The 15,969-nt window shown below is 37.7% G+C and overlaps 1 protein-coding gene across 1 annotated transcript in view; it reads right to left on the reverse strand.

The window, feature by feature from the left end:
* Nucleotides 1-3,222: 3,222 nt before the first annotated feature.
* RBM11 (RNA binding motif protein 11) overlaps nucleotides 3,223-15,969 on the reverse strand; it is a 30,036-nt gene continuing 17,289 nt past the window's right edge. Inside the window, exon 5 of the mRNA XM_078452889.2 lies at nucleotides 3,223-15,709. Coding sequence (XP_078309015.1) covers nucleotides 15,425-15,709 — 285 coding nt within the window. The 3' untranslated portion in view covers nucleotides 3,223-15,424. The remainder of the gene's footprint in view (nucleotides 15,710-15,969) is intronic.

The raw sequence follows: 15,969 nt of genomic DNA on the forward strand, positions 1-15,969 counted from the left end.
CTAGATTCCTACTTAATAGTTATAGGAAATATTGGGGATCCTAATACCACTTAGATGTTTGGAGTTAGAAAGCCTGAGAATCACAAGGCTGGATCTGCATGATGGTCACTGTGAATAAACAGGATGGATTGGGAAAGAAGGTGGGAGGAGCCGACTTTGTCTCCCTGAAGGAAATGTAAAGAAATGAAAAGTGTTGAGTGAGATAAACAGTGCTTTTGTAATATTACTCCATCTGAGAAGATTAAGCTGGGTTTGAAGCTTTCCTAGGTTGTGTGGTTTACCCTAATCATAGTTAAATGTGAAGAAGGCTAAGAAAGAGCTGTACAGATGACCAGCTCAGAGAGGACACCCAGAGTTAACAATAAGCAGAATACGAAAATTCTTAGAACATCTTTAAGGCAAGTTGATTTCCCAAGTCTTTTTAAGGCCAGCTTTTAAACGTATCTGTTTATGGATATAGCATATGATTAAATGGGATTTTTTTATGGTTTGAATTAAATGAGCATTAAAAATTTTACAGATTAACTGTAAGGATTGAAGTCTGTAGTTTTACTTACTCTCTAACCATAAGGAGGGAGAGGTGCCATGGAGATCTAAACTCCCCAGCTAACGGATATGTTGCAAAAGATTAAAGGCAGGTTGACTGCAGAGATGCATTTAAATTGTTCAGTGAGCATATGGAAAGTTATTTGGGTTGGTTAATGGAATGTGACAAAAAAAATCAGTTCTTTCCCCTCCATCTCACTTGTATTTAAAAGCAAATAAAACCAATCAGAAATAAAATAAAATTTGGAAAATTGGGCTTGGCAGAAATGTTTTAGAGAGGGATGAAAACATATCCCCCCTTAGCTTCATCTGACTTCCAAAGATATGGGAAGACAAGGAGTGGCCAAAACATAACTATCTTTATTAATAAAGCTTGGGAGGAAAACCTAGAGTATTACATCTAAATAGTCCCCAATTATTAAACTCTAAAATTCACGAAAGCTTATTAACTCAGCAAAGGTGGTGCTGGTCCAACTTATTGTATAAGGAACAGAGAATACCTATACCTGAGACCAACCTTACCCCAAGAAGATCAATGGAAACAGCTGTTCTTCTTCTCCATATGAAAATGATATGAATGCTTTTCTTCTGTATCCCACCAACTGTAGACTGAGATGTCTCATGCTGAAACATTGTTCCAATTATTTACTGCAATGCAATAAATTATCCCAAAGTGGCTAAAACCTGAGTGGCTAAAAAGCCAAAACATTTTATTTTATTTCATGATTCGGTGAGTCAGAAATGTAGGCAGAGCTCAATGGTGAGGTTCTTCTCCCTATGTTGTTGGCTGGAGTCATTCGGTGTTATTCAGCTGATGGGTCCAAAACGGATTCATTCATATGCCTGGCATTAGCAGGAATGGTTGGAAGGTTGGATTCAGCTGTGCTCTTCTCCCTCTCCATGTAGTCTCAGGACCTCTCCACATAGTCCCTCTAGCAGAATTGCTTACATGGAGACTAAAGACTCCAATGGTAAGTATTTCAAGGTACAGAAAATGGAAACATTAGTCTCTGAAGGCTTAGGTCCAGAAACTGGCATCTCATCACTTTAGCCATATTCTATTTCCTAAGGCTGTCAAAGAGCCCATTTAGATTCAAGGGGAGAAGACAAATACCCTCTAACTCAGTGAGGAGAGAACCAAAGAACTTAGGGTCATCTTTATTGTGTTTTACCTGCCCTCCGACTGCACAGAAAATACATTCAGCCCCTTCCGTGACCCCTGAGGTTCTCATGTTACAGCATCATGCTCAGGTGGTCATCATCTGAATCAGGTCCAGGTATGGATGGGTTCTTTGGCTCCTAGGATGTGGTTCCTCTCTATCTGATAAGCTGTGAACTAAAGAGATACGTTTTTCTGTCACCACAGGATGGTGAGCCAAAAATAAGTGCAGTGCAAATAGGGACAGAATTAGATGCACAGCAGTTACTGGGGTTAGTAATTTTGAAATCCCGAAATGGGGACAGTTTTACTCCTGGGAATGATTCTCCTTGGTTCTTGGCACTGCCTTCTAAGCTCTTGGTTCTGCCTTTTGTGTCCTCATCTATATGGAATGGCAAAGTTTGTGCGACAAAGTGTACTTCTTAGCCTGCTTCCTGCCCACAGTAAATTGGGGATGTCCAAAGACTTTTTATTTTGTACTTTCTAAATCCATGCCATTAAGCATAAACCATATACACACACTGTTGTTTCTTTGTTTGTTTACTGAGACGGGCTTTTTTCTACCTTGGGACAAGAGTAAGAATGATGTGGGGCAACATCTATATGATCTAGCAGAGTACTAGGAGACATGTCCTTAGTTTTTGTTTAAGATGCCAACAAGGGGATTTACAGCAGCCAGACACTTGCATTCTTTACCCTAAGTTTCTTTTAGTATGCTGGATTTTAAAGCTATTGCTATATACTAATTTTATAGCTATTGCTATATAACAATTTTATAGCTATTGCTATTATAGCTGGATTGCTAAAGCTATTTATTTCTTTGAGAATCTTTTTCTGGGTGTAATAGCTGAAAAACCAATCTTATTTTCAAATCCCCAAATCCCTGAGCCTTTATATCTCTTCTAAATTCTTAAAATCTGAATGAAAATGGTACAGTTCTTTCTTTAGTTTCTCTTCCTCTTCCCAGCCGCCCTTCCATCTTGTGTGTAGTTACAGGAAGCTAGAAGCCTGTTGAGATTTTCCACATTCTGTCTTTAAATCTCTCCAGCTAGATCCAGAAGTTCATTAAATACCATTTTTATTTTCTACATTATGACAGGAAGCTATGTTACCAAACTTTTCAATTACAATTTCCTAATTGTTTTTCAAAGTCTCACCATCTTCTGAAGTGTCTTCCAGCTTGACTCTCTCCAATAACGCTAGTATTTCCTGCTCTTGAGCTAGAGGTAATGTTATATGAATTTCAGATTAGCTATATGAATTTCAGATTAGCCTCTTCCTAGTTTGTGGATACTAGAGAACCACACCGTGGGAGGGCTCTCCACGGAGAAACACCTGCCTGACAGATTTACATGTTTAAAGACTAGGAGATCTTTAGTCGTTTTTAAGTATTATGTGTCAATACCACTGAAAATAGAATTAGCACATTTTTATAAGTGGCAAAGAATTTTCAGGAAAAAAATTATGATACAAGAGCTATTAATTAAATGAGGATGAGAGAAAAAAAGACAGTAACATTAGATTGTTCACTTTCTTTTATTTCTTATTTCTAATGATACATTCAAAGAAAATGTTCAAAAATATTGATTGTGTTTTATCCTTTTCACTGTAAATAGAGACTCTTAAAACTGGAATAATTAATAAAATGTAAGTTACTTTGACACAAGAGGGCAGCCTTTTCCTATAGATTTTTCAAATAAATTTCCGGGACTAATTCTGTAGATACTTTAGCTCACTTTAGAAAAGAGATTGAAAGGAATCCCAAAGCAAAATTAGTTCTTCAAGGTGATTATTTTGCCATATTCTTTATGTAATCACTGGCAAGTAGTCCTTTAATTTAAACTATTTTACGTCAATACAATAGAACAAGCAGAAAGACACATTTTAACTACAATAAAACTTTATTGATTTAAATGTTTTATGGAGAGGCAAAAAGGCTATGGAGGTAGAATCTTATATTGTGAAGCTAGAGTAATTAAAACAATGCAATATTAGTGTAAAGCCAGATGGTTCAAAGGAATAGAATAAAAAATACACTTTGCTGCAAGAAAAAAACAAGTAAAATTTTATTATATGACAGAAGAGTCATTTTAACTAACCATTTGGAGAATGAACAAGGTTAGGTTCCTGCCTTATATCACACAATAACATTAATTCTAGGTTGATTATATATTTTAATGCTAAGTATGAAATAAAATACGAGAAGAAAACCTGGAAATAGTCACATAATTTAGTAGGAAAAAAAAAGGTCTTCCTGAGAATGTCATACATGGTAGGTACCACAAGGGAGAAAATGATAGACTTGAATATAAGCTAAATTCTCCAGCTCACAGGTACCTAAACAAAACTGGAAGCAAATGACACACAGTGAAAGTATATTTGCAACAAGTATAAATGGTAATCAAGAATATTCCTTCTATGTAAGGACCTCCTTAAAAATAATTAAGAAAAATATGATACTCCAAAAGAAAAAAAATGGACAAAAGACTTAATTCACATAGAACAGGAAATGATCAATAAGTTAGAAAAAACGCTCATGTTATTTTTCTTCATAAATTTTATTTGTAATAAAATCTATGAAAACTTAAAAAAGAAAAAAATAGCACACATGGCTTATTAGATTGGCAATTATAAAAGAAACTAAATATTGAATAAGGGTAAGGTTGTTGGAAAATGAGCTAGCTGTCTCATTTTGAATGTTTGTATTCCCTAAAATTCATATGTTGAAAACTACCCCTTCAAGGTAATGATATCAGGAAGGGGGACCCTTGGGAGATGATTAGGAATAGATGAGGTCATCAGTGGGGAGTACTAAGCCCTTTCGGATTAGTGCCTGAAGAGTCAGGTGAGAACCTGCTTCACTTTTGTCCTTTCTGCCATGTGAGGATACAATAAAAAGAGCATTGTCTACAAACTGGAAGTGTGCTCTCCCCAGAACTTGACTTTGCTGGCATTAGACATCCAGCCTCCAGAATTATGAAAAAGAAATTTCTTTTATTTATAAGCCACCTAGTCTATGGCATTTTGTTATAGCAGCTTGAACTAATGCTGCTGATAGAAATGTAAATTGGCATAATCTTTCTGAAGAGAAAATCAGAACAAGAAATATTAAGCGACTTACCCTAAGTTAACAGCTAGGAAGTGACCGAAATCAGATTGAGATACAGAGATCACTACCAGTTAAACCTATGGTCCTTACATTACCATAAACTCTTGGATTTAAGGAGTGTATCATTTAGAATGCAAATCAAACACCCAAGCCAAAGAAAGGAATTTATTGTAAAACTACAGGGGTCTTAGGTTGATTTTTTTGAATGAGGGTCTCAGATGTTCTTGTTACCCTCTTTTGTTTCTTTCTGTTTTTCTCCACATATCTATGTTATTCTATTCTGTAAAGGACTTCATCTGTTTTCCTTACCTACAAGATGAAAAGCCAGCTGTAGATAGCCCCCAAATTTTCATTTTTTGAATAAAACCACTCTTTCCTTTTGTTTTTGTATTTTCAGGCAGAAAAGACCATGATTGAGCCTCCTTGGATTGGGTGCCAATCCCAACCAAGCACTTTTGACTACAAGTGGGGGGCGACAAGGATTGGCTTGGGTTGGGTTTTATGCATGTATTCCAAACATGTGTGACTAAGGAAGCAGTGTCCTTTTATGAAATTGCTGTTATAACGTGATCATGGTGAGGCAGGATTGGTCTTTAAATGAGATTATTTAATGTGAGGCAATCCACAATATGTGTGTAGACATAATCATAATCAGTTTCCTGAACTTCAAAATGGAGGACTAGACTCTTTATAGACTCGTCATTTTGAATTTAACAATTTCAGGGAGAACTTCAGCATCCTTATGTTTTCTGAGGTGTTTTCCTCAGTACTAACATCTGGCATGCAGTAGCCTGAATAAATAGTAGTTATTATGGTTATTAACCTTGTACAGCTCCACTCTATGGGCAACAACTCTGTTTTATATTGTACCTTTCAAATCTCAATATAGTCAATATGCCTCAATTTCAGGTTTCTTGAAGCTAGTGACATAAAAATTTAACCAAGCAGGAGCTCCAGGTGGCCCAGTCAGTTGAGGATACAACTCTTGGTTTCAACTCAGGTCATGCATGATCTCATGGTTTGTGAGATGGAGCCCCATGTTGGGCTCCACGCTGGGTGAGGACCCTGCTTAAGATTCTCTCTCTCTCTCTCTCTCTCTCTCTCTCTCTCCCTCTGCCCCTCCCCCACTCAGACTCACTGTCTCAAAAAAAAAAAAAAAGTTACCAAACAAAACCTTCATTAGGAAGGTTGCTTTTCAGGGTGTCTGGGCAGCTCCATCGGTTGAGCACCCAACTCTTGGTTTTGGCTCATGACTTCATGGTTCGTGGGTTCAAGCCCTGCGGCAGGCTTGCTGCTGTCAGCACAGAGCCCGCTTTAGATCCTCTGCCCCCATCTCTAACTTGCCCTCCTCCACTCATGCTCTCTTCCTCTTTCTCTCTCTCTCTCAAAAATAAACATTGAAGGGGCTACTGGGTGGCTCAGTTGGTTGAGCATCTGACTTTGGCTCAGGTTATGATCTCATGGTTGATGAGTTTGAGCCCCACATCAGGCTCTGTGCTGACAGCTAGAGCCTGGAGCCTGCTTCAGATTCTGTGTCTCCCTCTCTCTCTGCCCCTCCCCCACTCATGCTCTGTCTCTGTCTCAAAAATAAATGAACATTAAAAAATATAAAAAAAAACATTGAAAAAAAAAGAAGGTAGCTTTTCATTGTCACTCATCTTGGCAGGAGGTGATTTTCTTGCATTTAAAAGCTTTTTTAAAAATATTTTTTTCTACTGATGTCCCTCTTAAATACACAAACACTCAACGAGTCCATTTAAAATTTCTCACGTTGGGACATCTCGGTGGCTCAGTCAGTTAAGCATCCGACTCCTGATTTCGGCTCAGGTCATAATCTCATGGTTTGTGAGATTGAGCCCTGCATCAGGCTCTGCGCTGACAGTGTGGAGCCTGCTTGGGATTCTCTCTGTCTCCTCTCTCTCTATCCCTCATCTCTCTCTCTCTTTCTCATCTCTCTGCCCCTCCCCACTTTTGGGCTCTCTCTCTCTCAAAATAAACAAACTTAAAAAAATAAAATTTCTCATGTTATGGGGATAAAAGGTACAGCATAGAAAATATAGTCAGTGGTATTGTAATAGCATTGTACGTACTGATGGTAGCAACACTTGTGGTGAGCACAGCATAAGGTATATATAGACTTATTGAATCACTGTGTTGTACACCTGAAACTACTGTAATATCGTGTGTCACCTGTACTTAATACATGTCTCATGTTTATATTTCCTAAATGGTACATATTATCTGGAGAAAAAATCAATGAAATCTGGAGAAATAAAACTGAAATCGGATGATTAGGGTATCAAAGAATAAAAAAGCAGTTTTGCCATAAAATGGTTCTCTTGCTCAGAATATTGTTGGGAAGCTTCCATTTAGTTTACCCGAAGTAACTTTAATAGATTTGAAATTTATCCTCAGGGCAGAATCTTGATAGAGAGCCTCATTTTTAGTCCCACTGACCATTGGGCCCCGATTTCTATGAAGGAGATGTGACAATGACATTCAATCTAGCATGAGGTAATTATGATACCTGTTTACAAATTTTTCTCAAAAGTACTGACCAATTATTATAGATCCTGTAAATAAATTTTTAGTACCAACAGTATAGTAACATATTTAGAGCACTGGAACAGACCTCACAAGACTTATATTCTAGCCTTTTCTCTGCTGAAAAAAGATGTGTGTTTTTGGGCAAATGAGCCTCAGCTTCTTCATTTATAGGGTATTTTTTTTAGGACTAATGTCTGGCATTCAGTGGCCTGAATAAATAGTAGTTATTATGATTATTAACCTTGTACAGTTTCAGCCCCTCATTCATTCATTCATTCATTCATTCATTCATTCATTCCTACTCCCCAAATCCAGTAATGAATACTTAAACAGTAAACAAAGAAGGTTTGATTAATGTTCTTATTTTTTTTTTAATATTGCCTGAAAATTTAGTTCTTTGAAGCAGTTCAGTGAGTTTATCTGCAGTGTTCTTCGGAAAAGTACATGATGGAATTCTGAAAAATTCTTTTCATAAAGTTCCCAATTGCTTCTGTGGGCAGTGGGTGAGAATAATTGTCTTTGTCCTATTTGGATGGCAGGGGGAGGAGGGAAGTAACTGCTGTGTAGGCAGCTGGATAACCCGTAGGTAGAAGGTAGAGATTACTAGTTTATGAGAAAGGCAAACCTGAGATTTTCATCAAAGAAATGACTTGTAACCACCTCACTCCCATTTTCACACATAACCCATTGGCTAACTTTCTGGAGTTCATCTTCTTATTTTCTAACAATGACATTTATTTTTATCAGATTTTTCCTGTGTGCACATATTCTAAGGAAAGAAATTGGGCCAAATGGCTGGTCTCATTTGCCTTCCAAGATCCTGTGACATGGCCCTGAGCTATGCCACTACCTAGGAATGAGGTTTTAAGCTCAGGATACTTTAATTACATTTTAAAGCAATATAGTCACTAATATAAGAATGTCTGGCTAAAGAAACATGCCAGTTTTCCAGACCTAAGTATTGTACAAGCATTTGAACAATAAAAAATAGTATGATATATGGATATACATACAGAGGCATGTTAGTTGAATCAAAACTGCCTTAGCTCATAGGAAATACAGTTTAAATATTACTGAATTTTCACCATTTAAGATGTTTTTTAAAAATGTAGTATCAGGTGTCTTATATAAATATAAACAAGCAAGTATATTTGCTATTAAAGGGACCAACAACCCATCAGAGTGGTTTGAGGATAACTTTAAGCTGAAAACATCTGAACAAATAGCATCCTCAGAAAGAAACTTTATCTAACTTCCCGTTATGGCCTTAAGTAGAGCCATAAACTTTCTCCTGAAGGGGCTCATGTTCGAGAGAATACTGATCCTTAACCCTGTCAGATGAGAGTTAGGCTGCCATAAACGCCCCTTTGGGAGAGCTTCAAGCCAGGAAGGAAACTGCCTATCAGCACCTGCATGAAAACATGTAAACACATGTAAACAAAAGAATCTTCCATACTTTCCCACTGAAGCCCTAACCCTCTCCGCTCATTTGGCAAGCTGGTGTATAAACCATTGGCCCTTGCAATTTGAGGAGCCAGTCCTTATAGTATGCTCCCACATGCATGTGAAGTAACCTTTTCTTAAATTCATTTATTCAGGCAAATAATTTCAAACAAAATTACTGAATTAACCTTTGTCAATTTAATTTCCAGGCTCCAGACTACTTACACCTAAGTTGGTAGCAGAAAAGTTTTCCTCCTAACACTACCCACCTTGGTAATTAAAGATAACCCACTTGAATACATACCCCTACTTCCCATGATGTTAAACTCCAGTATCTTTACGGGAGGCAAACATATCACAGCTTGACAGTTTGGAAACAAGGTCCATTTTCTTAATCTTTGTGTCTTTGGTTTCCGAAAGTAGCTTATAGATTGTTGTCTGTAAGATGGGTCACTTTGGAGTCACCAGCTGTCTTGTGATAGGACTCAGGATGAATTTCTCCTCATCCCATTGATGGGTTCAAGAGGAGACTCCATTGAAACTTAGAACAAGAAAAGAGAAGGCATGGTTCACCGCCCTCCAATTATTCCCTGTGAGAAGCTGCGTGCCTGTGAGTCTATGGGCCAGTGCAGGGGTCACTGCTGCCCCGAACTTAAAGACCTTGGACACATAGGAAGTTGCTGTCTCCGCTAAGAGAGAAAGGTGGGAGGAAGCCACTTATCCCCTAGGGAATTGAGCTTAAGTTGAACACTTGTGGCTGGAAGCAGCAGCAGGAATCCTTATTTTGGCCAGCTCCTTTTCAAAGTAGGTATGTGGGTTATTTTCAGACACTCCTGCTCCTTGCATAACAACTGACAATTTACTTTTCCTTAGAGATTCATTCATCTATTTTCTTAAATGTTTTTTTTTATGACAGCAGACATATTTCCTAAGCTGTTTTTAAATTTTTTTTAAATGTTTTTATTTTTTTGAGAGAGACAGAGCATGAGTGGGGGAGGGCCAGAGAGAGAGGGAGACACAGAATCCGAAGCAGGCTCCAGGCTCTGAGCTGTCAGCACAGAGCCCGATGTGGGGCTTGAACTCCTGAACCCTGATATCATGACCTGAACCAAAGTCAGATGCTTACCTGACTGAGCCACCCAGGAGCCCCTCTAGGATATTTTAAACTGTGTCATATTATTATTTAAGATTTCCCTGACTTAAACTATAGTCAACTTTTAAGTTTCTAAACACCATCAACTGTATCTTACTTCAGTTCCTTAACTTCCTCTAATTTTATTTGCCATATTCTGATCATGCTGTCATTTTCTTACCTCTAAATATTCATTTTGCTGAGAAATAAGCTCCTCATTCTGGATGTTTCAAAATACCACTCATTGTTCTAAATTCAAGTTTAATGTCACCACCTTCATAAACTCTGCCTTGTCACCTTTGTTGACTACACTGTTTATTCTGTGCAAAAGGCTGGCATCACTTCTTTAACTTACTTTCTGCTCCACACTCCCATGACAATGGGTGGGGGCAATAAATTCGGTCACTGGGAGTATTCCCTCCTTCCCTCAGGACTGTATCCTCTACAGGAGTATCTAACATACGAACACAATCACTATTTTAATATAAAAAAAAACCCTTCGGCAAGCATTCCAAAAGAAATTCAAAATTGTTTATATTGTACAAAAATCTAAAGATTTTACCTCTTCATATCCTAAAAAAACACACCATGATCAAAGATTTATGTGTAAAATTGAATTCAGCAAAATTCTAAAACAAAATAGATTTTTTCTTAATCTTTGATTATGAAAGGCTTTCTGGGAAAAATCCCCAAAACTATAGGAAAGACTAATATGTATGATAAGATATTAACTATGTCGTGGACTCTGGGTCTAAAGTTCTCTCTTGTCTAGCAAAAGAGCTGGATGCAGGATTGAAAGTGAGAGATGGCTAATGTCCGGGAAAAGACAAGAGCCCTGAATAAGGGTCCTTGCCCTGTTTTTATTCAGATCAGAAGGCTTACAAACGTGATGGGCATGTACAAATAGACAAAGAAACTGGGAACATTAACTTGGGCATGTGAGGGAAAAGGGGGTATTTGAAGATATACAGTGTTTGGGGGTTTGGATCAATATAACAGAAAATCCGGGCGCAGGGCAGTTGGGAGGAAGGTTGTTTACCGCGGATGTGAGGCAGCATCTCTGTTTATCTTAGCTAGCCTAGGGCATGAGGCAGGTAGGAGGAATAAACTCAGGGTTGACAAGGCACCTTCTCTTTTGGTCACCATCTCTGCTCTGGGCTGCTTGCCTGCAGTGCAGGGTCCATAGTCCAACTCAACAATTTACCTAACCTGGCTCTATCCTACTGTGAAAGCAGCTTTTCTGCCACAGTACTAAATTGGGGGTGCTTCCACCCTGAACATCTAATCTCGTTTATTTCATATTCCTATGTATTGGTCACCTTTGCACCGTTCCTATTTTAGGCCTTTGCCTCTCCCTCTCTATTCTGGGGACTCTGCACCCCCTCTCTATTTTGGGGTGCCTTTGCACCTCCATATTCCTGGCGCCTTTGCACCTCACTATTCCCAGGGTGTTTTACACCCCCTATTCTTGGTGTGCCAATCTGGTTTACCCAAACTTGGGTGTGAGCATTTTATGACTTTGTATTTCTTTATGCTTTGTTAACCCATTGGTATAAACCCGGGGCACTCCTAAGCTTATCCCCCACAAACTATATGAAAATTAAAATCTGCTCTGGAAATTAAATAAAAAAAAACCTGGAAAATTATTTAAATGTATATAAAAAGGAGTGAATTTTCTTAAGATAAAGAAGGATTTAAAAATCAGCAAATAGAAATTCCTTTTAGACCTGACACACTGACATACTGAGAAACAGAGTTTTATCTCCTCGTTCTCCAAAAACCGATTAAAACAAGAATAAGAATTTAAAAAAAGAAAAAAAAATATTTAAGCAGCAGAAGTTGGGAAAAGGGCCAACAACAAAATTTTTGACATTCTCTAGATTTTTAAGAACACAAACTAACCAACCCAATAAAAATCTCTTAACCACATATCTTCCTTATGTCCCTTTCTCTCCTCCCTTTCACAGGAAGAAACTTGAATAAATTACCCTTTTGCAGTCCATTAGCTATAGTTATTTTCTCATTCTCACTCGAAATCAGTCTGATCATGCTTGTGCCAGAATCATTTAACCAAAATGTCTTATATGAAACATCATTGCTAAATCCAGTGACCAATTCTGAGTACTTATCTTACCTGATCTATCAATAGCATTTGACACAACTAATTATTTCTTCCTCCTGGAAACACTGTCTTCGCTTGGATTCCCGGATACCATGTTCTGTTTGTCATTCTACTGCGGTTCTTCCTCATCTCCCTATGGTACAAATACTGGCAATACCCAGGGCACAGACCTTGGAGCTCCTCTCCTTTCTACCTACACACACTTCCTAGATGGTCTTATCCAGTCTTAAGGCTTGAAATACCACTGATATATAATATTTAAATCTTCAACCTAGATCTTTCTCTGGACTGATTTATATGTACAAATTTCTTGATATCTATTAGATTTCTGACATGCAAATCATAATTAACATGTCCAAAATTCTCCAGATTTTGCTCTAAAACTTACTCCTCCATAGTTTTGCCCATATCAGTAAATGGTAATTCTTCCAGTTGCTCTAACCAAATACCTTAAGAGTCATCGGTTACCCTTCATTCCCTCTTTCCCATGATTAGAATGCTTAGTGAATGGTCATCTTTACCTTTAAAATACATCTAGAATCTGACCACTTCTATTGTTACTGTTTTGATCCAAACAACCATGTCCTCTTGACTGGATAACTTCAATAGTCTCAATATTTCTGCCCTTGTCCTACCCTCACTCCCCACACCCCATCCACAAGACATCCCTGCTAAGAATAATATGTCAAGGTTGTTACAATGACCTGTAAGTTCCCATTATCTTCTGTTCACATCTCTGCTGTGATCAACCTCCTCCACCATATTAGCCATATTCTCTTTCTTCCCTGGAATGCTTCCCCCATGGGGTCTTTGACTCTGCTGTTCCCTTTGCCTGGTGTTCATTCCTCAGATATCCACATGGCTTTCTTTCCTGCTTTGAGTTTTTAATCCCTAAACATGTTCTTTAAAATATGTATGTGTGTGTGTGTGTGTGTGTGTGTGTGTGTGTATGTGTGTGTATACATATATATGTGTGTATATATATATATCTTTTTTCCTCAGCAGTTTGCTGAGGAAACATCTAACTTTGTTATTGACCTTAATTTTTCTCTTTCCACTACACTATTCCATAAGAACATGATTTAAAAAATACATTGCATAACCCACGTTCCTGTATCCTTAAGAGGTTGGGGTGATATTGACAAGAGGCAAACCATTTTACTAATACAGGTTTAAAACTTGGAGCCATTCTTCCAAGGATGGGTAAAGAGCAGGCCTAAAAATGTGAGAACAGTTGAGAGTCAGGATAGAAAACTGGACTTCTAGGTATTCTCCCTTTTTTTCTGTGTATTCGGGTGACTGCCTTTCTTCCTCCCAGGATTTATTGTCTTGAGGAATGGAGACTCTCATGCCCTCCTACTGTGCTCTGTTTACCTCTACTATAACATTATCCTGAAATCACCTAACTCTGCATCTATGCCAGAAGACCATAAACTCCTCGAATGTTGGGATCAAACTTTTCCAGTAATGTCTGTCACCTCAGCACCAAACTCTGTGTTTGGAATGATAATCATTCCTTGTTGATTGATTTGCTTTAATGAGTACTCCAAGCAGGAAATGAAGAGAACCTGAACAAGGTCACAATGAGGAGTTAATGACTACTTAGAAATGGGAGTGACAGGAACTGTCTAGAATAACTCCAAGGGTTTTGATTGGCATGCAAGAGAATCTGCAATGTTTTCCCTTGTGATTAACTTAGAGGTGGGATAAAATCAGTGAAGATTTGTTGCCAGCCTGGGGCAAGCAGCTGGGGTGAAAGTTATTTTCCTATCCAGGATATTACTAATTTTCTCATATAGAAATAGAAGCAAAGACATTAATTATTAGGATTCATAGTGTATGGGACTGATTAACAGTATTCACTTACAGTATGTTTTCATTTATTAAGCTCCCCAAGCAAGGTCCAGTAGTTGAAACAATTATTGTTATATCCAGGTTCCTTGCAGTAGATGATGTTCTATAAACTTGTTGAGAGCCAATCATTCTCAGAGTTTATAACACAGGAAATATGTGAGTTTGTATCCTTCCTTAAATACTGGTTATATTTTCTAATTACAATGCAAGTAGCACATGTGTTTCTTAACCCTTATACCTGTTGATGATATAACAAGATGGTATTGGAAACTGAAAAGGAAATATTACTGGGAACCAGGTAATAGATTACTTGATCTCATCTGCTAAAGCAGTTTCTACACACACATGAAGTAATTTTTGCAGTTTGGGCATGACTGGTGGTAGACTTAGTCCACAGTTGTGGCCTCACGTGACCTTGTAGAACCCATTCTGATCAAATAACATCATCACTGTCAACTTCAGAAAATCTCACTTAATGCAAACCAGAGAAGTTGTGTTCACTGATCTTCCTCAGGCTTGAGGTACAGAAGCATCCTTTGTAAAAAAAGATGTCCTTTGAATTTTCTGCATTAAAATATAATTTCTACGGAAATCCAGAGCCCCTCTCTCTCTCTCTCTCTCTCCCCCTCTGTCCCTCTCCCCTGCTCCCATTCTCTCTCTAAAATAAAAAATAAAATAAATGAACCAGAGACAAGAAATATGATTTGATAATAAATATTAAATATCATACATTAATGAAGAATCATTCTATTTATTGTTCATTATCAAGATTTAAGTATGTCAAATATACTATATCAAACCCAGCTGACAAAAGAGGTTGGGTAATACTGTCATAGCTAATTTTCATGAACTACAATTAAGCGAGAAGTAAAGAGGCAGGCATTCCTATTTCTATACAGTCACGTAAAAAGGGAAGGATCTAAAAACTAGTCCCATGATAAGCTTTCCTTTGGTATCCTCATTTTATGAAATAAAGCTGCAGGAGAGTAAGGCTCAGAAACACCATATTTAGACATAAAAGATAAAATGTTGTTCACAAAGGAAACTAAAGCCTGCTTTTCCATCTTTGTTAGGAACAACATGCAACTCCTAAATATTTACACTAGTTTTCATTCAGAAAATCCACCGCTCCATATAGGCAACAGTCTTGGAGAGCAGGGTGCCTTATCCACAAGTGCTCAGGAAGTGACTTCTGATTGAGAAGTTAGTGCAATGCCATCATCAGTACTAAAATATAATAACTCAAAGTGTATTTCTTGTTGACAATGTGTCAAAAATACTATTACAAATACAAAAAGTACTACATTATATTATTTTTAAGTCTTTGTCATTCAAGACAAAAATTTTTGTCAATTAACAGGAAATCAGATGTCATATTATTATATATTTCAAACAGCACAAGAAAGCCACGAAACTGGTCATTTAGGAGAATACAGGTTGTTTGTGTTTTTGTTTTTGTTTTTTTAAAGAAAATGAAGAGCAGTATAGACAAATTTCATTTGAACATAATCCCTAATATCTTTTCTTTTTCTTACACTTTCGGAACTTTTGGCTATATTCATTTCCTCTATTATTTTCTGTGCTACTGTCACTGTCACTGGTTTGTTTTTGTCTCTTTCGTTTATTGGTCTGATGAAGGTCAGGTTCACTGGGCTGTTGGTGAGTCCATTCGTAAGAGCTGGGTCCAGCCTCTAGATCTGGAACACAGTTTAGGGGAGAAGACATGGCCGTGCTACTGGGAAGCGGTGCCGTCACCTCGTAGTAGGGAAGCTGCAGTGCTGGGTTATACGCGTGCCACTGCCGTGAAAAAGAAGATAATCTTCTACCAAAACAAGCCCAAAACGTTTAAAAAAAGTTAAGTTACAAATAACTACGAGCAAACTAAACCACGTGTTAGAAGGACAGTGACTTTTCAAAACAGGAATGTGGTAGTTTCCTTAAATGGTTAATGTGAAGATTGAAGGTAGTATATGCCTTATTACAATACAGATTAGTGCTGCCTTACAGAAATACAGTACAAGCCACAGATACAGTTTTACATTTTCTAGTAGCTACAA

The sequence above is a fragment of the Panthera onca genome, chromosome C2 (genome assembly GCF_046562875.1).
Source record: "Panthera onca isolate mPanOnc1 chromosome C2, mPanOnc1 haplotype 2, whole genome shotgun sequence".
NCBI lineage: Eukaryota > Metazoa > Chordata > Mammalia > Carnivora > Felidae > Panthera > Panthera onca.